Here is a 24111-nt window from a genome sequence, read left to right as displayed (position 1 = left end):
AAATGCACACCATTGGTGTCATAGGATTAAATCAACAGTCCACTCATTGCCTCAATTAATCAAAGTTAACCCCTTTGAAGTATTACTTAGTATTGTTTTGGTCAATGAAAGAAAAAAAACAAAGAGGAGAAAAATTGAGAAAACACCCTTATTTCATTGTAAATATGACTGACAAATGCAAAATAAATAATAGTAAATGTGTACAACAAATACTTCATTTTACAAATTAAATACATCTGCCCAGAGTGCAGAACTCCTCCAGGGAAGGAGGAGTTTAACAAACACAGCTAGAGAGGAATTTATTTCTCTAGTTACTCTATATCCTGTATTCATTTGCAATAGCTCTAAAGTAGCACCAAGTATGAGGAAAATCCACACGCAGGGAACATGCACACTAACGTTACAGTCCTAGATCAATAGACAGGAAACACAAAACAGCAAATGCCATGACAACAGCATTTCTCTACTGTTCTTCATCTCTTCTGGGCTGGAAGGGATGCATTTGTTAGGGCTTTTTTCCCTAGAATATTTGTTTATTCAATTTCAGAGCTGATCTGCCCTCAAGACCTCCTACATAGTACTCGGTTTTATAGACTCACATTGCTGAATTGTTTTTCCAATATAAAAGCATCTATGCACATTTACCTGCAGATGACTGGCACCACAGTTATTTCTCTGATCACCTGACTCCCCCAATGGAAACTCTTGCTACTTTTGTACTCCTTACACAACTGTTATTTTTTTAAGTGTTGAGACAGCCTATTCTTCCATGCCAATGACTTCAGAAACTGCAGGACTAAGGGAGAAGAGAGTCAGAGGGAGAAATGGAGATCTGAACAAGGTGCTGAACAACAAATCTCTATTATTTAATTCTTCATTATAAAAATATTTTCTACTATTTATTTCCTGGGCAATTTCTTTAAAGCTATGAATAAGCTAGACAGCAGGAGTTTGGTAAGACACCCTGTGAAATGAACACTTAGTTTTTAAATTGCTTTAACCATCTTAACTATTTATTCTGATAAGCAGGAAGCCTTTAAACCCTGGAGGAATGTGGTAGGGCACAGGAGGAATATATACTCGGAACCCTCCATTTGGTGGGGGAAGTAGCCTCAGCTGCTCCACGTACTCTGACCATCAGCCCAAGCCAATTTGCAAAACAAGTTGCAAATTAGAGAAAGCAAAAGAAAGATTCCTCTATCCCTTTGTTTGAGACTGAATGTAGCTTCGGAAAGGTGTGCAGGGCACGCTGGTCCTGAAGCTAACAGGGGTGAGACAGGAGCTAAGACGGAATCCTGTAATTGTATGCATCTACCATTACGTTTTGTGGGTTAACTTTTCTGTTTTGCAATTGTGTTTCCTTTCTGAGAAAAGAACAGAAAATGCCCCTCTGGCAAGGAAGAACGGCAACAAAAACTGACACCTTAGCACACCCCCACACTGTCATCTTGCCTTTTTATTATTTAAAAAGTCTTTTAAAAATTCTCAACATTTGTCGCACAACAGGATACCGAATATGTGATGGCCTCTGTGTGAATGATTTGACACCCTGAAGAACTATACAGGAAGAAATGCGGATACACCCAAAGTTTGTCAAAGATTAACTGCGTTGGAGTTTAAGTTAGGACAAGCATTGTTTTTTAGGATGGTGCCTGTGAAATTTCTCTGTAACTGATAAAATCCCAACGTGAATTTCTTCATTTGACAGGAGCTAGGTGCTTATGAAAACATGCCAAACGCAGTTACATTAACAGCAAAAGGTAAACTTTAACTTTTACTGTTCAAAGGATAAATAACGATCTGTAAAAATCAGTGCCTAGCAAATTCTTGAAAGAATACTGCTTTGGCTGAAAGCCCGACAGCACTTAAATTTACAGCAGATGATAAGGCTGATCCTTAGCCCGCCAGGAGACTGCTTTAGAAGAGACCCCAGAATCACACTCACAAGAACAAAGAAATTAACATATACCTCAGTAGAAAAAAATTGTCTGATCCTTCTTCAGACGTAAGGCAGAAGTGGGAAGTATCAGTTCTTACACATGCTTTTTTTTTTTCCCCTCTGGTTCAGCTCACAGCTGCTGAATGCCAGTACCTGACAAGCAAACACCTTTACCTAGGGCTTTTAAATTTGATTGAGACAAAAATGCAGAAACACAATTTGCAATTTTTACTCTGGTGAGATGTTCTAATGAAGCAGATTATAAACCCCAAACTATGACTTTCTGTTGGCACTTCACTGAATGCAACAGGTTTGGACCAGGCCTCACAGAAGTGTGGCGGAGGCCATCAGTAGGTTTCTCTTTTTAGTGACTACTTAGGTAACAACAAATAAAACCCATGCCCATAGGCCTAAACAGCTGTTCGCTTTCTATTTCACAGCATACCTGCTTCTTTCTCTTATTGCCTTAGTTTCTGGAACACAGCAACATCAAGTGGAAAGTTACACATTCTACATCTACAGTCTAGGTAGACTACACCTAGGCTAATTTTATTTGCTCAGAGAGCTAAAACTAAAGCAAAGTTACTGACCAAAATTAATGGTGGAAGCTGGTCAACTGCTCCTTTGCTTTAATCTTAATTCATTTCAGATCTGCTTCAAGATGGCTTTGGAGAACACTCACTCTACCACTGCAAAGGTTCCGAGGGAGGCACAACAGAAAACTACGTATTTCTCAGATACTGGTATTAGGACTGCTACCAATAAAGCACAAAAAGTTACCAGTGCTTAAAACCACGATAGCTCCAGTTTAGAGCTATTACCTGATCACAGCAAGGAAAACACAAGGAATTTCTTTCAGTTGTTTCAGTAAAAGCAGCCTTCTACAGCCCATAAACAACAGGGCAAAGAACTAATTGCAGCTTGAATAATGATGTTCTGACTCTGCCCCACAGTAAATGCAAAACTCCCAAACATGTCCCTTTCACCACTTCTGAGTCAGTGATTAAACTTCCATTTCCCTCTTTTCTCCTTCTACAACTTGTTAGTATGTACTGATATACTTGGGGATTTTGCAACACAAAATAGATCTAGCCATTTGACTTCAAAATGTAAAGAAGCTTCTTCAAATAAAAAAAAAATAGTGTAACAACAAGATTTTCCAACTTTTAGATTTCCTCCTCCTTAGCATTTCAGTTCGGTTTGTACACTTGCTCTGGTCTACAAGAAGAGCACATGAATACTGCGGTAATATAAATAATATAACTTCTAGAATGGTTTCAATTACAGTCTTTCTTGACTGTAGTTTACCATCAGCACATATCTGAGCTTCGCTTCTTAGAATCCCTGTAATTTAAAATAAAAACTACACACAATCCAGTACATACTAATGCTCCTTTTAAAAATGTATAGGCTTTGTTGGACACCACACTCTTTTTAGATTTAAAATACAGTTTCCATATTTGAATGTGATTCAGAAATACTCCAAACTTTTACTACAAGATAACTATACTGTTGCATAAAAAAAAATCTTCACAATATTTCCCAAGTTATTCAAGAATCATGATAATCTGCCATTAAAATAGCCACATCACAGAGTTTTTCTTCTTTGAAGTAGTTACACTGTAGGTTACACTATGTATTACATTATTTACAGCCCTTGGATTAGAAATTACGTTACCTGGAAGATTATCATGGAGCCACACTGAGGTAAATATATTTGCTATCTGCCTCATTCTTTTAACAGTATCTGTCATTCTTCCAGCACAGTTAAAAGCCTTCTTTTTTTCCAAGTTCTGAGCTACAACATTCTTTAGAAGAAACTACCAAGAAAAGAAAATGGAATCACTTCTCAACATTTAAGATGCATGAACAACTGACTGCTGAGCATTAATAAGTCCTGCGTGTTACTTTGGTGATTTCTTCCAGCAGTGTATGTTTCAGCACTTTAGTGGTGAAGTTTCTTCCCCAACATTAGTGAAACAGGTGTAACTTAGTCATGTTTACCAATTAACTTTTAAATTGTACTTTAGAGAAAAGGAATTGACAATTTGCCCTACAGATGAGACAACATACAGAAGTTAAACTTAATTTTTAGAAAGTATCTTATCACCCTTTATTTTCAGGTGCTTCACAACAATATGACAAAATAAAGTATCACAATCAGTTTTATGTAAATAAAAAATTAATATCAACAAGTTCCAAATCTCTATATATTGAATACAATCAATCATAAATAAAAAACATGCATTAAATTAAAATTATTTCTATACTATAAAATATCATCATGTGACCCAGTTCCTTAAGACAGTGGATTTTTCACAAATATATAACTTACATCATATAAAAATTACAGAATACATTCTTACTTTTATTATGTTACTGTATTATTGCATTATGAAAGAAACTTTAAGTGACTATTAATGATACATTTGAGAGGCATTTCAAAGGTTTCATTATGAATTAATAAAACCATGCCTTGCAATGCAACTTTTCCTGTGTAGTTGTGTTAATTTTTCATTGTTTAACAGCTTTGCGTACTAGATCTGAAATCTTAAAGAGATCAAGTCAGGCACATATATTTAAAATGAGGACTCACAAACACAGCACAATGTAGATCTGAATTTGCTTTTTTAAAGCCATTGCATAGCACCTTTACTATAAATTATTAATACAGAGATGTGGCTACAGTTCCTTGTAGTTATCTGGAACAAGCCATCTGTAGAGTATGATCTAAAACGTGGAGGTTCAGATGTCTGAACTGAAGAGGGCAAGCACCTTTTTAGATTTGACAAAGAAACACTTCACAAAATGGCAGCTGAGCAGTAAAGATTCACAGTCACCATTCCAGTATTTCTATGAGAGCAGATCAGTAATCTGATTTGGGTGCCTTCATTTCAGCAAATACATTCCAAATTTCTCTATAATAACCTCCATCTTTTTTGGTACCTCTAGAAATTTCTCTTATCGTGTATCTCACATGGGTGGACAAGACACTGACTGACTAATAGAAGTTTATGTTCACAAAGAACTATTATATCATATTCCAGGTTTTTACTAAAAAATTCCTTCCCACTACTAATAAATCTATGCTCTAGGGCAGACAAATACCAACTGAGAGATTGATTATGGTCTTTCTGAAAGCAGAGAACACACCCAGACAGGTGACAAAACTTTTCATACTTTTTTTGTCTCGTTTTCTTTGGCTGCAGTCAGGGAAACAGTCGTCTTTAGCTGTATCTGTTTCAGTGCCAAAACAGAAGCCTCTAATTTTAGTCCCAGCTTTTCAACTGTGTGGGGATATTAAACAAAAACTGTTGACTGAAAACAAACAAGTGAAAGATTACCCTGTCTTGTAGAGAAGAATGAAAGAGAAATCTCCACTGACACAAAAACTAAACTAAGAAGTGGCAGTAAGAGGCAAACCTTGTACTGGAATAAACCTGTGCTGGCTCACTCCTCTTGTCCACCAAGAAGAAATGACACAGCACAGGGATAGCATTTTATGAGCTCTAGAGCTGCATTCCTCATACTGTTCATTCATCAAAGTGGGTGGGAGCAGTAATTTTAAGTTATGTCCCAGAAAACATATCTAAGACTTCGGAATGATGATTTAACTCTGAGGTATAGTTCTATTACAATTTTGCCCTAAGGAGGAATCTCAGGCTGAAATACAGCCTAAGGACAGCTTTGTGCATCCTGTCCATTTACAGCATGAACTTCTTGTAAGGTCAAGAGTTGAAACACAAACTGTTTGCATGAAACATCTAATTCTTGACTGCCCAACCACCAGTGATCTGCAGACCAGAGACTTTCAGTTCTGTCATGAGATTTGAGTGGTAATGCCCTTAAAGTATGGTAAGGACCCAACTAGCTTTTGGCACTGCAGGTACATTTTCAGGCCTGCTATTGCCTGGGAAGCACAGACATGCTTGTCCCTTAACAGCTATCCAAGGCAGCTTCTCTCCCTGCTCCCAGAAGACTAATTCCTGTGCATAGTTTTTCCACTACATACCAAAAAACATCACCATGGTAAACCCCTACAAAATCCATGCAAACCTGCATCATCTTACCTTTCTTGTTGACTTGCTGTGGTAGCGTATCACTCAAAGGACCTAACTTAGAATTTAAATAGAATCTAGGAGTAGAGCAGATGGCTTTTCCTTTATGTTTTTTATCCAGAATCTGATCAAAGGGAGACAGATAATAACACAATGTCTGCCATCCAGTCTTGCACTTGAAAATGATCATTTCTTCACCATTTTCACTTCCTGCCTTATGTCTTCATCTGTTTCCCTGGAAATAGTATATGAAGCCCAGCCATCTAATTTTTCTACTCCTCTCTCTGTGATGGAACACTAAATGTGTCTTGTCCAGGAGCTCTGTGAAGATTGATTTAATATCCTCTGATTGCTGCCTGAATTTTGACAGTTTCCTGGGCCTTAAGAGATGATTAAAGAAATAAAACACATTAAATTCTAAGTCAGCTGTCTCAAGCAAGTTTAACAGAACTCTTCTTCTTTAAACTTCACTTACTGACTTACTTGACCTTTTCGTTGGACTCTGTATAACAAAGTCCAACACTCTGCCTGAAATTTGGATTCCAAAATATCAATACTTATCTGTTTCTGAACCATCATAAAAGCCTTACTTACTCTTTTGCTCATTCACCATTTGTGCCCTGTGCACACTCCATTGTGCACTATCCCCTCACAACTTCTGCTAGTCCCACAGTGACACCAGGAATTCTGTTTGCCTGTATTTCACTAGTCATTTGCCTTTGCATTAGCAGCCTTTAGATTAAGGAATCAGGTTGTGAAATCTCTTCTTATCGAAAAGAGGAGCAAATAGCCCTTCAGTGCTGAGAATGCACTCATATGAAGCAGCATTTCTTTTCAGGTCTAAGTCTTCCAACCAAACTATCTGTTTGTATAGTTTGTTCCTGCTTCCCCTCCTCAACTTTACAACAAAGCACATTTTTTCATTAATTGAAATATAACAGAATTCAACACATTGAGGACAATCTACCAGCAGCGTCCTTTTGCAGTTTATGTGTTAGGGGAGTGCCACAGCAGATACAGATGAGATCACCTCTAGGCAGCAGGCTGATCACCACTGTGTACTGATAATGAGTTGTACTTTGTTCAAGGAAGACCACCAGATCTACTCCAACCCTTGTAAGAGTGTTTTGAAGAGAAATGGAGGATGAACAGAAGTAGAGTGATATACACAATGATAAAAGTGGTGTTTGAAAGTTTCATCCTAGGAAACTTAATCTATTTCTAATTTCATTCTTATGGAAAAAGACAGAATTTCACAAAAATCTTACCACGATCAATGCGGATTGCATACAAACTTCTGGAAAAAAAAGTTGGCTCCTTATTACTTCTGCCTATTACTTGTCAGCGCTTTAAACCTCAAAACTACAGAAGGTTTCCAATTTCCTAAACATTGCTAATGCATTCTAGATAAATTCAAACAGTATCAGTTTCATGGATTAAGCAATTTGCATACAGTTCTTCACAGTATTAGAAGAAGGTGAGAACTAATGCATAGTCTATAAAGGATGTTTTAGAAATTAGTTGTGTGTTTCCTCCCAACTTAAGTGACATTTAAATATACAAGAAGCATGCAGGACAAGAATTCATTTCCATTCACCTTTGTGAAAGAGGCAAACAACAACACATGACTTTGCAATGAAAAAAAAGTGCCTTGTTTATACAAACATTAAAGTTAATGCTATTTGTAGAACAACTGACTTTTTAAGGGTACTCAGACCAATAAGAAGTTGCACTTCATTCCAGAGCTGAAAGAAAAAAGACAAAGCAGCCTCTGCAAACCCCACCATCACATTCTTTCAGGTCAATGAACAGCTGAGCCTAAGTATAGAGATACATGTACATTTTCAAATATCCTTTGTGAAGTGACATTTATTAACAAGCTTGGCACAGAGAAACCTCATTGTGAGAAGACACTGACAAATCTCATTTTCTCAGTGTCTCGCTAATGACACTGACAATGAGCGAATTCTCACTGCTTGTAAGTAGCGAGAAACAAAATAGTCACTAGACAGAATCACCTAAGTCAATAATACAAATTGGGATGTAAGAAAATATCTGATGAAATTATACCTCACAGAGTACACATTGTAAGAGTTACTCCTTCCCTTCTTCCCTCCCCCTTATCTGTGAAACTTTGCAAAGATTTGTAAGCAGATTTGTCTTAGCTTCTAGTACTGTACATATCCACATCTTCCGGGCTGGACTGACCATGGTCCACAAGTTTTGGATCAGGCTTAAATTTTGGTGTCTTCACTGTTCCTGTTAGAGATATTAAAGAAATTAATTTTAAAAAAATATATATTAAAAATATATATTTTTGAGCCATATTAAAAAAAGCTTATTGACACATTTTGAGAATTACTGTATTTACCAAACACTTACAAAAGATCAAAATATGTATGTTCTAGTTAAAACTGTGTAAGTGATACAGGACAATGAAGGCATGTTGTAGTTATGAGCACAGAGCAGTAGATGAAGAGCAGGTCTTCCTCCTACTCTTTACAGCTTAATACTACTTCCTGAACACAGCAGGGTGAGAGAAGAAATAGTGATGCTTTGCCCTACACATGGAAAGGAAGGGAAAGTTTGGGACATGGAAAAAGATCTCCAGTCTTTCTTCGCCCACTGCTCCCAGGAGCACAGCTGTGTCCCAAAACCAACTGAATCAGTATCTTCCCTGAAGCTGCTGCCAGATGGAAGAATTCCAGATGAAGACAAACACTCTTACCTAGTTTCACTTCGTGACTTCCAAAAGCAATGAACTAAGTTTACTAAAACACTGAGCCCTCACACTCATCCTGCATGAGAATGCATGAAGACTGACATATTTAATGATACTGTAATTCCAGAGGATCTAAGAGAATGTAAAGGCAGGTTTTCTAGGACTGTGCCTCTGCTGCTTCTCCAGCTACATCAGCTGGTTTAACAAAGGCTGTTATGTTCTCCTAAAAGCTTTGCCCCATTTAGACTAGTGAAAATAAAGTCTCTGACTCCACAGATTAATTCAGGGCATGGACATTTTTGGCTGTATTAGGGACATGAACTAATTCCATCCATGAAAGCAAAGACAGAAGATATCTATATCCATAAAACCATTAAAGACAGTCTGGCCTGAAGCAAATGTAAAAGCAGATCAAAGCATTCCACAAACTAAATCAGAAAAAACTACAGGTGCAAAGCAAAGAAAGATGTGAGTGTATATTATAGTGAAAATAAAAGAAAAATAATTAAAAACTCCATCCAAATATATTCTGCTTGCCTTCCAGAAGAAAAAAAAATGTTCTGGTACAGAACACAATAAAAAGAAGCAAGTTTAAGTGACAAGTAAAATTCAGAAACTGCCCCTACAAAAGGTTAACAGTGTTTTAAAACAAATTTAGTTCTCCTTTAATAGGTAATTCCACTATTTCTCTTAGTAACTAGCCTATCAAAATATTTGTACGATAAATATGCTGTTACATGATCTAGTTGATTATCTCAACAACTTAAGATGAACAAAGAACACCACTGCAAAAAACCTAGCAAAATAAAATCCAATGCTCCATTTTGTCAATTATGCATTCCTCTTTTACCAATATCTGGAGATATAGAACCCAGACAGAGAAATGAACAGTAATTCAAATTAGCTGTTTTCACAAAAATCCAGCAGTAATCCTTTAAATTACACTTATGGTATTCTGACAACAGAAGGATAATTTAAAGTAGGTCTTTAACAGAAGTACTTGATGGTATCATCTCATTGCTAACAATACGGGCAATGGTCCACACCACACGGAATGAAAGAAAACATCTGAGAGAGGACAACACATATATAAGAATTCTGATATTGTAACAGGGTCCACAATGAGAAAATGATCACCTCCCTGAGGCTCTGAAGCATATACTAAATGACAGTGTGTACAACACGTTCTCAAGAATAATATGCTATGACAGCCTGCTCCATTTTAAAGCAAGGGTAACTACAAAATTAAGTCAAGTAATTGGATTTGCAAGTTGCCCTGAGATTACACTTGAAATGTTTAATTCACCTGATGAAGGCATTGGGTCTTTATTACTCCAAGACTCTACTGGAGAAGATTCTGTTCTGTTAAATGATCTTGACTCAATAGCAGACTCAGGTTTTGTACTAGAAATTTCTTTCTTTTTCTTATCTTCTTCTGTAACTGATTTTGACTCTTGCTGCACCTGTGAACCAAACATTAATAAAAAAATGCACATGGGTATATGCTTAATACATTATTTCAGACTTGAAAGCTTATTTTTTATGAAATTATTTTCAGATATGACATCATACAATGATACTCAGATAGTAATGTTAAAGTCAGCTGCATGCAAGGGACACAGCTGGAAAAAATAAAATGCATGAAAGAACCCCACAGTTCAGATAGAATAACTTCAAATTCACATGTAAGGAAATTTACTTTGTCATGAGCATATACTTAAGTCTGATACTGTGCTTTTACCCGAGACCCTCCAAGTACTTCACAAGGAGGTCACTGTTCATCTGCAGACGAGGAACCTAGTCTTACACAAAACTGAAATTGCATTTAGTTTTTACAGGACACTTACTACCCTTAGTTAACAGAAGATGGAAAGATAAATCATGGTAACACCCTAGTAATGAAAAATAATATATTGTTTTGGGAACAGGCTTCACTCAGGGAAAAAATAAAGTTGTTATATAAATGCCGCATCAATTCTTGTTTCGCTATCAGTTTAATGACATTTATCTGAATCTCATTTTCAAAGCTCAGAATTCCATTTGTGCTCCTCAGTGGAAATAAAAGGTGATGACTGCATACAAATGAACACCATAAATTTAAAGCAAAATACTTCTAAATGTTAATATAACTGAGAAACTGTCTTTTTTTTAAAAAAGGCAAAAAACCCCCATCACTGTGCAAAGCTGAAATTTTACTTAGGGGAGTACTACTTTTGTCAAGGGTTTATGAATTTCCATTGGAGAAAAACCCTTTCAGGTTGTAGAAAAAAAATGTTTAATTCTGGGATGTACTAACCCAAATTCTGTATGTAATTTACATGAGGTTAATATTTCCCTTTACTTAGTGCTGGCGAGGCCTCACCTGGTTTACTATGTCCTATTTTGACCACTTCACTTAAAAAAACCAAACACCACAAACCACACACAAAAACCCCTTAAAAACAGAAAAATAAGAGAGAAACTAGAGAAAGCTCAGAGGAGAATAAGAATTATATATGAGTTAGAAAGTCTGCTCTATAAGAAAAGGTTATACTAGGGAGAAGATAATGTCAAAAACTGTGATCAATTTTGTATACGTAACAGGTCAATATAAAGAGGTTACTGACCATTTAATCACTATGGCTGCAGTGAGGACAGACAAGGAAAAAAAAAAACAGACATGGACAATTCATATCACAGGGTAATTAAAACAGACTACCTGGAAGGGTTAAATATAAGGGTTTCCTACATAAGAACAAGCTAGTCATACCTACTGTAATTCTGTGTGTCTATCTTAAATTCAGTGGTCTGCTCAGGACCAAAGCTTGAATCAGAATGGATTATTTTTGTCAAGATTAAAAATGAGTTAGAAGAGAAACTCAGTCTTCTCTTGTGCATCTTGCATGTATTGTGGGACTACATAGGGGATCTCAGTATCTATTGGTCTGAAAGGTAATAAATATGACATCAATTAAACACTGAAGTTACAAAAATATCAGAGGGGGCTTGGTGCCTCACTTAATGCAATTAGTAATCTTAAACAGTATCAGCAGAATAGTACATGACCTTCTAATTTACTTTTTTCTCCCTTTGAATTTATGGGTTACAGGAAAGCCTACCTTAGCAACATCTTCCTTTTTTGCCCATAATGATCGCACAGCTTCATAGGTTTGATGGCTTGCAGAAAATAACTTTTTCCCTGTTACCTATTTTTTCAGAAAAAATGTATTTTAACAACAGCTTTAAAAATACTGAGATACACAGACCATTCAAATGAAATGCATATTTGCATGAGAACATGCTTGACCTCGTACTAAGACATTTTTATCATCTACTTTTCAAGATCTAGTGCACATTTCTCTTACATCAAGCAAATCTTAAATAATGTTTACATTGGTACTAGAAATCCACAGGCAGCATTCATAGGCTATATCCCCCTACTCAAAATGAAAATAAAATCTGATCAGCAAGCAGTGTTTTGGCAATGTCAGCACAAAGTTTTCTGTCAAATCTGATCATTTAACTAAAAAATTGGCAAGTCCTAGAACCAGACACAACTAGCTAAACTAATCAATTTCTAATTGTTCAACTAATAAATCTCATCAATTTAACACAGAAGTGCTGTTTTGAAACTATAAATACAAAGTTCATCAAGGAACTACGAAGAATCCTTATGAAGTAGCATGTGCTTTTCTAAATAGGGAAACACTGGAAAACTATAGAGGAGAAAGAGATATATAGACTTTATATCCTGCTTTTCAATTCACTTTGTATGTAGAAAAGTACAATGTGAAAATAATTCTTGCATACAAAATATTAAGTATAGTTCTGCTTTTCTAAATGAACAGCTAAGACATGTTCTAATCAGGCAGAAAACGGCAAGATGACAGTAATGGGAAAACAAGGAATTCTAACAGGAAATGCAATTGTACAGTATCTCAAATTGCCTATCTATCAAGTTTAATAAGGCTTTATTTTTTATTTACTTTTATTTCAACAAGATAAAATAATCTTCATTTACTTGAGAAATGAAGATTAGAAGTTGAGAGGCTGCATTTTTATATTCAGTTATTTCATCACACCTGTGATGCATTATATGTTTTAATGAAGATGCATGTGAATTCTGACTCCTAGTCCCATGATGTTTCATTCAAGTGAAATGGGATTGCTATGACTAAATTCACTGTTAATTCAATATTCAAATACAAGTAAACTTACCTTGGCAATCACCACTGACTGAGCTGGGTAACAAACAGAAATTCCTAAAGCAGTAAGTCCCAATGGATAAGCAATTTTCTTAAATCTAGAATCTGTATAAAGGCAAATATTTCAAATAATTATTCACTAATGAAATGTAAAGCTAAGCAGTTATATCAGTTAAAAGCAATTGTTTAACCATTGCTTACATCAAACTTATCCCCATAAGGGCTGGAGAAGAGAATACAGGGTGTAATTATAGTTTAGGGCAGTTACATTTGCAGGAGATACTGATATTCTGAACAGAAATAGTCCCAAATTAGATTTTCCAGTGTTGTGAAAAATAAGAAGAACGTCTGTGTCATTCAGGGGCTGCTGTGGTTCTTCACCAGCTCCACACACACACTCTCTGGAGGACACAGATTGCAGCCCCTGGAGCAGCCAGGAGCCTGGAAACTGGGGCCTCTTTGTTCAAACGCAAGAACAGCTGGGCCAGGCCCAGGTTCCTGTTTGTTGACAATGAGCCCTGATGACAGATTCTCAAGCCCAAGCCTTTTTTTTTTTTTTAAATCTGTCCACCAAAAAGTAACAGGGATACAAGATAACTGCTTTTACTAATCTGCCAATATTCTGATTAACTTGTTTACTTTGTGAAATATTCAGATAGACACATACTCAGGTATTGCAGATTAACATTTTGTGAACAATATTTCCTGGCAGGTTAAGTATTAGTCCTCTAATATTTCTCTTGAAAAGAGAGGTGGCTGTATCTATTAAATTACCCTTTTGGCTTCAAAGCTGACGAAACCATGCCTTCCACTGTGTATTCTCTTGTACCCATTTGCCAGATGCCACTCTTTAGCTTCTTTCCTCTAAATTCCCTTAGTTTTCGCTATATTCAGTAACCTTAGCTGTTCATTTGTCTCCAATTTCCTCCCATATACACAGGTTTTGAAAACCAATAATGAACAGACTCAAAACAAGTGTCCTACTCTGAATTCCTGTTGATTCCACCATTAAAAACGACTATATAATCCTGCTCTGTGTGGTCTTAGCCAGCTTCTAAAAGAATTATTTAATAATATCCCTTCAATTTATCAGGAAGGATTTTTTTGTAATACTAGTTACACAGGTTTTTGTCTATGTTTCAGAAAAATCTTTTGACCATTAAAATTACTACATATTCAACACACCAATAACGAAAATAAGCAAAACACCCTACCTTTTCTTGCCAGCACTATGCCAGCTAGGCCTGATACTGTAATTACGCCAACTTTGGGAAGAAATTCTGGTGGTGGATTCTTCAGGTAAACATAAGCATCTTAAAATTAAAAAAAAAAAAAAAAAAAAAAAAGCAGCATAGCAATTCAATATTAATCCTTTTGTATTATTTCCCACTTAAGAAATAAAGATGGAAGTAAAATTATAAATATCCCAAACTGAAAACTGTCCAAGACTGGATTTTTTGTTAATGAATGAAGATGCCTTCTTTTCCAGGTGCACAGTCTGCAGTCTGTCCTCAAAATACAGCAGCAAAGCTAACAATATTTCCCCTTAGATACTTTTTTATGTCTGGTAAAATGTTACTCCTTAATAGAGGAAAAGGAAAGCAGAGTTTTAAGTTTTGATTTTACTTTGAGTTAATATAGATTAAACAAGACAATACATATTTCGGAATCTCCAAATATACTATTTTTATGGAAAATAACTTCTATCTATAGTTTCTGATATTGAACTTAAATGCAAATACTGCCTGTAACTTGTGCTGGAATTAAGAAGCCTTTTTTATAATTAAGGGAGGTTGCAGAATTTCCATCCCTGGAGACATTCAAGACCTGACTGGACAGAGACATAAGCAACCTGCTTTGGCCCTGCTTTAAGCAGGTGACTGGACTAGACTATCTATAGAGGTGCCTCTACAGAAAGCTCTATGGACCTATAGACGTTCCAACTTCAATGATTCCATGATACTGTGATTTTAAGAACAAAACTAAGACCAAAGGAACAAGAAATACTATTTAACTGGTCATTCCTCACACTTGAGGAAAGATATGAAAACCCATACTGAATTAACAGTGGTCCCAGCTTTTTCCCCTCACACTTGCAGAAAGTTTTCCAGCACCCTCCCTTCCACCCTTTCCCTCTCCTCTCCCCTGTAACCAGAATTTGCTGTTTCAACCATCCTTCTAAGTGGCAAGGGGAAACAACAGAAAATGCTCAGTTCAAAAATATGTGACGTGCCTACCTTTTCCAAATTGAATTGAATCCATTATTCCATTTTTAACAAAGACAAAAGCATCCTAAAAAAAACCAAATAAATGTATAATCTTTGTAAAAGTAGATGTTTTCAGTACAAAACTACTCAGTTGATACATACAGCTCAGCACAATGAGACAAAGAAATATTATGTAACTTAAAAAAAACAGATCAGTGAACTTCTACAGAGGCTGTGCTGAGATCTATACCCTTTTTGACTACCATATTTATATTTTTAAAACTTCCATCCATATTTAATTTCAAAAAATCTCTTTAATATAGCAAGATCACTTTCAAAATCGACATCTCGGGAACAAAACTGTAGGGTAGTAAAACATCTGGATGCCAACTGTATAACATAAGAAAATTCAATTATAAAATACAATCTCCTCTTCCCTAGAGAGACTTACCCATTAAAACTGACTTTGTCTTTTAGTTTGTAAAAACGGTGCTCAGTTTTGCTGAAGACAAGCAACACTGACTTGATCCAAGACGTGTGCTCAACTAGTTTGCACCACTGCCTTCAAATTGCTCAATTTATTTAATTACAAGTTTTTCTTTATGCAGAAAAAAACCCTTCTACTAGCCTATTATTAGTATCATTGTCCTCAGATTGCTAACAAATTGAGTAGATACACATTTTTTAGGAGATTAATGAAAAAGATTATCATGAGTTATTTCACTGAAATAATTTGTCTGCAGTAACACAGAATTTGTACCACCAGAGGTCACTGCTAGTCAATTTCTGAAACACTCACTTGATGACCAAGGGCATGGAAAAGTTGGATACAGATTTATACCTAAATTATTTCAGTTATGCACTCACTGACAAATTTTTCACAGACCAATGGAATCAAAATTTAAAGAAAATACAGGAAGACATTTTGATTTCCTTGCCTTTTTCAAATAATAGCATCTATTTTGTTTGTAAGAGAAAAACAACAGCATAAAATTTCTTATACCAACAACAGCCAGGGTAAAAAGTTGTGGTTTACCAGCAGTTAAGAGAATGGTGACAGGCATCACATTTTCATCTATGTCTAGAATATTCAATAACAGAGTGGGGAGGTATTTTTGATGACTAGTTAGTACTAGCCTGCTTTAACAGTTGTACTGGATGCACTCAGTTTGCCTTTCCTAAAGTACCTAAATCAGGTCTTTTAACCCATCCTTTGGATGCATCTCAATCTCCCTCCATGGAATTTCAGACTCCTAAATGCTATCAAGTTCTGCTAGCAAGAATTTACCTACGTGACTCTTGCTGCTGAAGAGGTTAACCAAGAGAGATTTCTGAACCTGACACTGTGGGTTGGCCGAGGTCTAGTTTAGCATTGACTGAAACAGACCTCTCTGATCTCACTGCCTTTTGATTTGGAAAACAGGGAGAACGCACAGGTTCCCTGTTACAAGCATGGTAGAGAAAAATGAGAGAAGGGTTCATTTTTGCCTCTTAAATAGTAGGTGTATGCTAATACAAGGAACTGCAAAAATCTTCAGGGTGAAGTATGCCGGTTTTTCAATGTCTCAGTCAAGTGCTGTCAGGAATTGTAGGAAACTTTGGATGCAGGTATTTCTTACCTTGCACCATCCAATATAGCGGCCCGTCATCTGTCTTACTGAAGAAAATTGCTTCTGCAAGTAACCAGGCTGTTCTTCAATGTATTTCAATTTCAGAGGTGGTGGACAGTAAATTGGAAGCTGGAAAGAAAAGCATAACAGTACCACAGGGGCAGAGTTTTGTATACTGATTAGTGTTTACGCTGAAGGGTGTTTTGCAAGACTGCAAATCCTTAGTGTTCCCATTACTGCAAACAAAACCTCTGTATCAAATTATGCTCTTTTATATTTACAAAGTTACTTTACACAAGTGTGGCTACAGGTTAATTCTTCAGAAAACTCCAAGTATTGTATAGGTTCTAAGAAGTAGAATTACTGACTGATAAAAATAGCTTTTATTCAGAGAAAGCATGAGCAAGAATAGTTGGAAGATGCACGCATGTATTACTAGCAATTGTACAACAGAAAAAGACGATTAATATCAGTATTATACTCTTACCTTTTCCAGCTTCAGTCTGAAAATAACGTAGTAATGAAAATGAGATAAAACTTACTATTGTAACACTTCATGTTCTATTTGTGCTATAGTGGTCAGTTATTCAGGAGGTAATTGTTATTATCACATCCTACTTAGCTATGTATTTTATTTACTGAGTAACATAATTCAATGGAAAGAGATGGTATTCTGCAGGTTCTTCTACTATTATTTTAAAGACTGACAAACAGTAAGATTCCTACCTGATTTGGCTTCACCAGCTGACTTTTTGATTCCTGTTCTGTTGCCGCATATACAGTAATACATGCAAATGGCAGACCAGAAGAAACAGCTGCCAGCTTTGCCACCTGCGACAGACAGATGAAAAAAGGGAGTCTTAATGCAGAAATAACAAATTCACCCCAGCAAAGTCTGGATTTTACTATTGTCTTGTGCTTGATCAAATATGGGATTAAACAAGTCACTTTTAAAACCTTTTTAAAACAGTGTGCCTTTTAGAAACCACTTCTACAATGATTTTTTCAAATTACAATGGTAAAGAAAAAGCTAGAGATCACTGACAACAACAGTTATGTCTAAAATACCAGGAAGAATTTTGCGTTCAAAGCCATGTTGATGCTTCCATCATCCCTGAAGTTCTAATCTATTCAACATACAGGTACTCCAAGTCAATGAATGACTCTTGTTTCTGCAAAAAGCACCTCAACTTTATCTACAGGAATTCTCCATGATGTCACACAAAATGTCATCTCCTTTCCAATTCAGAGAACAGTTCAACTACCGTCTGTTTGGAATAACTGCGTGTCGACAACAAATGAAAATACACAGCAATAACTGGAATTAAGAACCACCTGCTTAACCTTTTGAATCACGTATGTTACAATGTAAATTACAGAAATATAGGTTTGGTCATGAGTGTTTGATGTCTACTTAGAACATTAATGTGGGAAGAAACATCGTATATTACACAAAGCTTAAACTCAAATACAGCTTCACATGAATATTTTTTAAATGACTGCCTTAAGATGACAGCCAGAGCTGGCATTAACTACACTGGCATACCATATTTTTAAAAACTTGCCACAATATGTTGAAGCATCTGCCACTTCGATAGATTACGGTTTCTTATACATCAGTAAAGACTTTTCTGTTCTGTTCTCTACCTGAAGCATTTCTGAAACTTGAAAAATGTGAAAACAAGTATGAAAAACGTTCCCATGATCTGCCTAGAGCTGATGGTGGTAGAGTGCCAGGAAAATAGAAAAGCAGGGAAAAAAACCACCCTGATTTTGGGAAATACCTTAAATTCCTAGTATGAAACTCTACTATATCCTCATTGTTATCCCAGCTTTCAGCTGGAAATACCCTGTCAAAGGAGCGGGGTTTACTCCACAGCATTTAGTTATAATGATGAAAACACAATGAACACGAAGAAACGCAAAAGCACCATCCTGAATTAGCTCAGGTTCATCAGATGTCAATCACGTGCAGATTAAACTACTCAAGACAGCAAAACACCACCACTTCTAAAGTAATTGTGCGATCACCATAGCAAAACTTCAGAATCATACAATCACGGTGAAACACAAAGCTGTGGGAGAGTGGAGGAGACAAAGGACGCTGCAATGATGAGGACTGTTAGGAAAGAAGGGGCAAGCAGACAATGTCAGAGCTGAAAGCTGTAGGATACAGCTAAAAATTATTCTTCAGCTGCATTTTCTGGCACAGGGGCTAAGGGGAGGAAGGGTTACTTAAGGTTTCTCTACACTGATGGTCTTTATTAATATATAGTATTCCTGCTCTTAACACAGAGCCAGCGTGCCCCTTCCCTCTCCCTGAAGCATAAACCCTTCTTGTCAACATAATTACAGCACCACCCTAAAAGCCTGCCAGGGGCAGACAGAACCCCACCACTTTTACTCTTCAGGTCAGGTTGATGTTATGAAATTTTTTAACAGCTACATCAGCTAGAAGTGTCAAAATCCCCCACAACTCCAGCACAGCCAGGCTAGCAAATCTCAGCTGGCAAAGCCACTACTGCAAATGCAACCATGTTGACTAGCATGTACTATTCTCTTAATTTACACTAGTGACACCACAAAATACTTCACCTTTGCAGGTGAAGTATAAGAGGCCTGGGGGCACTGAACAGCCACCAGACAGAAGCTGGAGATCCAACTCTTGCTGCATCGGGGGTGGCAGCCAGGGGAGACGGGGACAGGATGAAGGCAGAGGCTGAGCGAGCTCCTCCTCCCACAGAGGCTGGCAGGCGCGGCAGCCACTCAGAGGCAGGACTTGTGATAGCCACTGCCCATTTCCTCGGCCGTGGGAGCAGACACTTTGCAAGTTAAGCCAACAACAGGTCTGGATTGGGGGGGTGGGGGTGGGAATACCAAAAATCATGTTACTAAAAAACTGTGTCTTTCCCATGTTGACCTAGCTATGCTGGCAAGCGTGGACACGGTCAGAAGGAAAGATGATGGTGACAGCTCTTCCAGAAATCTAGAGAGAAAAGTCCTACATATATGAAAATACAGCCATGCTGATACATGTATGTTGACCAGCATTGTGAAAAAAGTTCAGTTAGCCACATGTTGACAAAAGGTTTAACGTATAATGTTAATTAACGTTAAACATCAATGATTTAACACACTTAGTACAACTCATGTTACGACTGCTATACTGAGGAGTACTTGTCATTTTTCCTTTTGGTGCCTAACGTGACCACTTCAGCAGAAAAAGTCACCAGGAAGCTCTGTCGACTCCACTGTGCCCAGCACAGGAGAGCAGCTCTCCCAGCACTGAACAGCCCCGGGATACAGAAAATAGGTGAGAGAGGATGGCAATAATCAAAATATGAACCAATTAACACAGTAACCATCTTTCTGGTAATGTTGCTTAGAGCAAAATGCCAGTCTGAGCTACAGAAGATTACTGATAAAGGGACACCCACCCTCAAAGAAGAGTCTGTATTTTTAAAGCATCATTAAAGGAAATGGTTTAAAATGTATTCAGATTGCCTGTTTCAGTACACGATGCTACCAAGACAACATCCCAATATTCAGTAGATACTAGAAGAAAAATAAAATTTAGAAGTGAGAAACCATGAAAAAGTTATATCCTTCACTTAACAAATTTCATTAATTTGTTCTAGAAATTCACAACAAGTTCATTGTGCTAAATGTAAAAGAGAAAGCTGTACCAGGAATGATGAAAGTAGTCCAATTTCTGACTGACAGTAGTTGCTTCCCTTTTGGATGCCTGAAGACAGATGCATAAATGTTTAAAAATCCAAGCGAACAGCTGTACTACCTAACATTTACACTGGCACAATTATTCCAAGGTTTCACTCTTTTCTATTGAAATCACAAACAACTGAGGTGAAAGAAAAGCAACGTCACCTTGACTACATAAAAGAGGCTTCACTACTTTGAGCTGTCCATCCTATTCCTTTTCCTAATGACTAGGTATATTAAAAATACCTCAATTAGCTAAGTTGTTTCTTATTATTATTTTATTAAAATTACTTCAAAGGATATGTATTAAACAAGGAAAATCAGCTATTGTTTAGCTAAAGCAATTAACAGATATTTTACCCGTGAAATCTTTTAAAAGAAGTTATTGAGAACTAAGAAATGCCAGGATCATGTAGTTATATCAAAGCCTCGGAAAGAAGTACAGAGAAAAACACCTTCAAGAAGCTCAAGCTGTAAAAAATCCTGGAATTACATGGTCAGCCAGTAGAATGGCTCCAGAATGTCAGTCAGTAACTGATTCAAACCAATGTTCTCTTTAATAAATTCAGGAAATATTTACTTTTTTTTTTTTTTTAACTTGAAACAGTTCAACATCTGCTCTCCATTTTACTACTAGTTCTGCTTTTATATGAATTAATGCTCTGACCTAAGCCCTATGAGACTAACAAAAGAAAATCACCCAGTCACTAATGGCAGCAGATCTAAATACCAGCAGTTATAAAAGCCACGAGCCCAGATGACATCTTCTGGAGATTAATTCAGTATGAACATAGATCTAAACATCACCAGAATTGCAGATATTAGAAACAACCAGCCTTAATGCTCTGGATGGAGGCAGGGGGGAAGGTCAATGGCAAGAGTCAGAAGATTTCCAGTAATACCAGTGCCACGCTCCTGACACTGCCATCACGCTGCAACACGTACCACCAGCAAGTCGGTTTTTCCCCCTGACATAAAAAGCACACTGGTTATTTCAAAGCACTAAACAGTGCAGCCTAACAGACATGGCATTATTTTTGATGAGAAGACTGAAGAGCAACTATTTGCTGAAGAAATTTATTATATGCTCTCTAGCAGAAAATTGTTACAGATATGCCTTTTAATAGTAGAGCTAGAGTAAAACTAATCAAAATATAGTAATAAAACTGTCAAATGTACCTGGGATAGTTTTGGCTTTAAGTGTTTGCATTTCAAACAATCTACTTCAAAGTGTTAGAATCTTATCAAAGATCAAAAATACAGATTCTATAAAAAAAATTTAAAACTACATCACTAAAAAGAATTCACTGTCTTCCATAAAAAAGATGCAGCATACAAACTAAAGCATAATAAAGCCATATATTTAATTTACACTAATCTCCAAGACATTAAGTATTGTTTCTCACTGAAACTCTGCAAATTCTGTATCCTTGCTTCAAGAATTGGAGCACAAATAAGGAAACTTGCCCTGAAGGTAGGAACAAGCCTCAAAATCAAAACAGGTAATCAAAGGAGTATATGCAAAAACCTGATGCATGTATATATATAAAAATACATATATAAAAACATATGTACCTTCTCTATCATAAAATCAGAATCTACTAGCCAGAATAAAATAAGATTAAAATTTTAGCAGCTACTGGATGTCATATTTTCAGTGGAGAGCTGTTACTCCAGGAGTAAGAAGCACAAGTTTATGGTTTTCTGCTACCACTTAGATGCCTTGAGGTAGAACAGAAAACTGTCTCGGATTCTTTTATTTTTCCCAGAAGTTACATAAAACATGAAAATTGTCAGAAGTTTGCAGGCCAAATCCTGGATTTTAATCTGGATATGTGTTTATAAATCTCTAATGACAACTGCAAAAAAACCCACACACAAGTGAAACAAAGCATCATTCCACTTCAACTCAACTTACTGATACTCCACAGATTTGTTTTTAATCTTTGTTTGCCAGATGGTAACCCACGGAGAGTGAAAACTTAAGAAAGAATAAAACTCTATTAATTTTTCATAGTAAATAATAAAGAACACACTTAAAAGTGACATCACTTCACTAAAGGTACGGAATCATTCCAATTTATGTACTAAACTGTATTACTTCAAGATCACCCAGGCATACAGTGAAGCCAAATACAGTTTCTTTTTTCAGGTACTTGTCTGATCACAAACTAAGGTAAAAACACTTCATTTTCATTCCCTTGGCTGTCCTCATTTGCATAATCTTTTTCTTTGCAGATACATACACATTTTAAATGCTTTGCCAAAGTAAATATGAGGATATATGTGAGAGCAACCTATTCACCAATGTGACTATGAAAACTGCAAAACCTGTCTAAATGTTTGAGAGAAAGCCTAGCTCTTGAAAGGCACATGGTTCCGTTTAAAGACACTGTATTATCTCTACAATTAAAGACATTTTAGATACTCATGACCCTGTTAGTTTGTAACTGTATGATTTTAACATCCGCATTTTAGGGATGTAGAACACCACACTTTACTACCAAATTAGTATCTTGATATTTCATCTCTCGAGTAAGGAGGGGAAGGTGTTTCAGAAGTTGTAAGCAGACGGAGAACAGCCAGAAGAGAAACACTACTTTTATTCCCTGCCGTACAATTTAACCACCCTCTCAAACCAGCTCTCTCTACCTCAAGTTCTGCATCGGAGAAAGCAAGAGACCGGTTATTTTCCTACTCCTCCTTCATCTGAACCCCCGGTTACAGGCTGAAGGGATGTCCCCACCCCTCCGGTTTTCTAACCTCCCCCAGGCTGGAGCAGAGCCGTGCTGGAACCAGCCCCAGTTCACCACTGGGAAGGGCTGTGCAGGGTGACCAGCGAGGGCTGGGCCAGCACCACCCCAACGCCCCGCTCGGCCCGGCGGGCCCATCCTCTTCCCGCCGTGCGCACCCCGCGCTCTCCCGGGGCTCCTCCCGAGCTCAGCGCCCCCCAGCCGGTCCCGCGGGTGACCCGCGGGCAGAAGGGGCTCCTTCCCCCTCCTCAGCCGGCGGGGCGCGGGGTGCCCGGCCCGGCTCCGACGGGCGCTGAGGGTACGGGCAGGCCGCGCGGGGCCGGCGGGCAGCGCTGCTGTGGGGGCTCCCGAGGAGCCCTACGGGGTGTCCCCGGCTCCCCCTGAGGCCGCGGTGTCCGTGAGCGGGAGGGGGAGCCCAGGCCGAGGCAGCCGCAGCGCCCTCCCTCACGCAAGGCGGGACTCACCTTGGCCGCCATGTTAGCGACAGCCCCGCGCGGGCGCGTACGGCGAGTGGGAAGGGCCGAGCGCTTGGCGAGGGGGGGGGTGCGGGGGCAAAGGCGGGGCTCCCCCTCAGCCCGGCCGGTCCCCGCGTCCCCCGGCAGCTGCCGAGTCGGGAGCCGCGGACAGCGCCGGTTCCGCCCGCAGGGTGCCCCGTGAGGGGCCGCGCCTGCGCTGGGGGAAAAGAGCGGGAATTCCGGCGGGTGGCCGGTCCCTCAGCGCCGGGGCAGCCTGACGGGAGCGAGGCGGGCGCCTGGGCGTCGGCGGGAATGAACGTCGCTAAATAAGCAGCGGCAGTAGCGGGGAGGGGGGGGGGGGTGATGGCTTTTCAGCTGTCTTTATTTAATCCTGCCCCACAGCGTGCCTGCCATTTAAATGTGGAGTTTTGTGGGGTCTCCCTCAGTACGGCCCCTGCAGTGC

The 24111-nt window shown here is 38.0% G+C and overlaps 1 protein-coding gene across 1 annotated transcript; it reads right to left on the bottom strand.

Annotated features, from left to right (window-relative positions):
* Positions 1 to 4017: 4017 nt before the first annotated feature.
* On the bottom strand, positions 4018 to 23717 carry APOOL (apolipoprotein O like). Its single transcript, XM_074883092.1, has 9 exons — positions 23658 to 23717; positions 17447 to 17551; positions 16730 to 16849; positions 15141 to 15195; positions 14118 to 14216; positions 12917 to 13008; positions 11818 to 11904; positions 10026 to 10182; positions 4018 to 8256 (listed from the first exon to the last, which is right to left on the bottom strand). Exons 1-9 carry the CDS (start codon positions 23667 to 23669, stop codon positions 8159 to 8161), a joined length of 825 nt encoding a protein of 274 aa, XP_074739193.1. The 5' UTR covers positions 23670 to 23717; the 3' UTR covers positions 4018 to 8158.
* Positions 23718 to 24111: the final 394 nt, after the last annotated feature.

The sequence above is a fragment of the Strix uralensis genome, chromosome 13, assembly GCF_047716275.1.
Source record: "Strix uralensis isolate ZFMK-TIS-50842 chromosome 13, bStrUra1, whole genome shotgun sequence".
NCBI lineage: Eukaryota > Metazoa > Chordata > Aves > Strigiformes > Strigidae > Strix > Strix uralensis.
The sequence above is the reverse complement of the archived record's forward strand: the minus strand, read 5'-3'. Positions and strand labels throughout refer to the sequence as shown.

Bases quoted from the DNA above. Each gene is read 5' to 3' on its own strand.
- APOOL (XM_074883092.1), bottom strand. The intron at 15,196-16,729 runs GTAAGAAATACC...GGTTTTTTTTAG, and splicing joins GCTATATTGGATGGTGCAAG to GATGCTTTTGTCTTTGTTAA. The intron at 10,183-11,817 runs GTAGGCTTTCCT...TTTGGTTCACAG, and splicing joins AAAAGGAAGATGTTGCTAAG to GTGCAGCAAGAGTCAAAATC.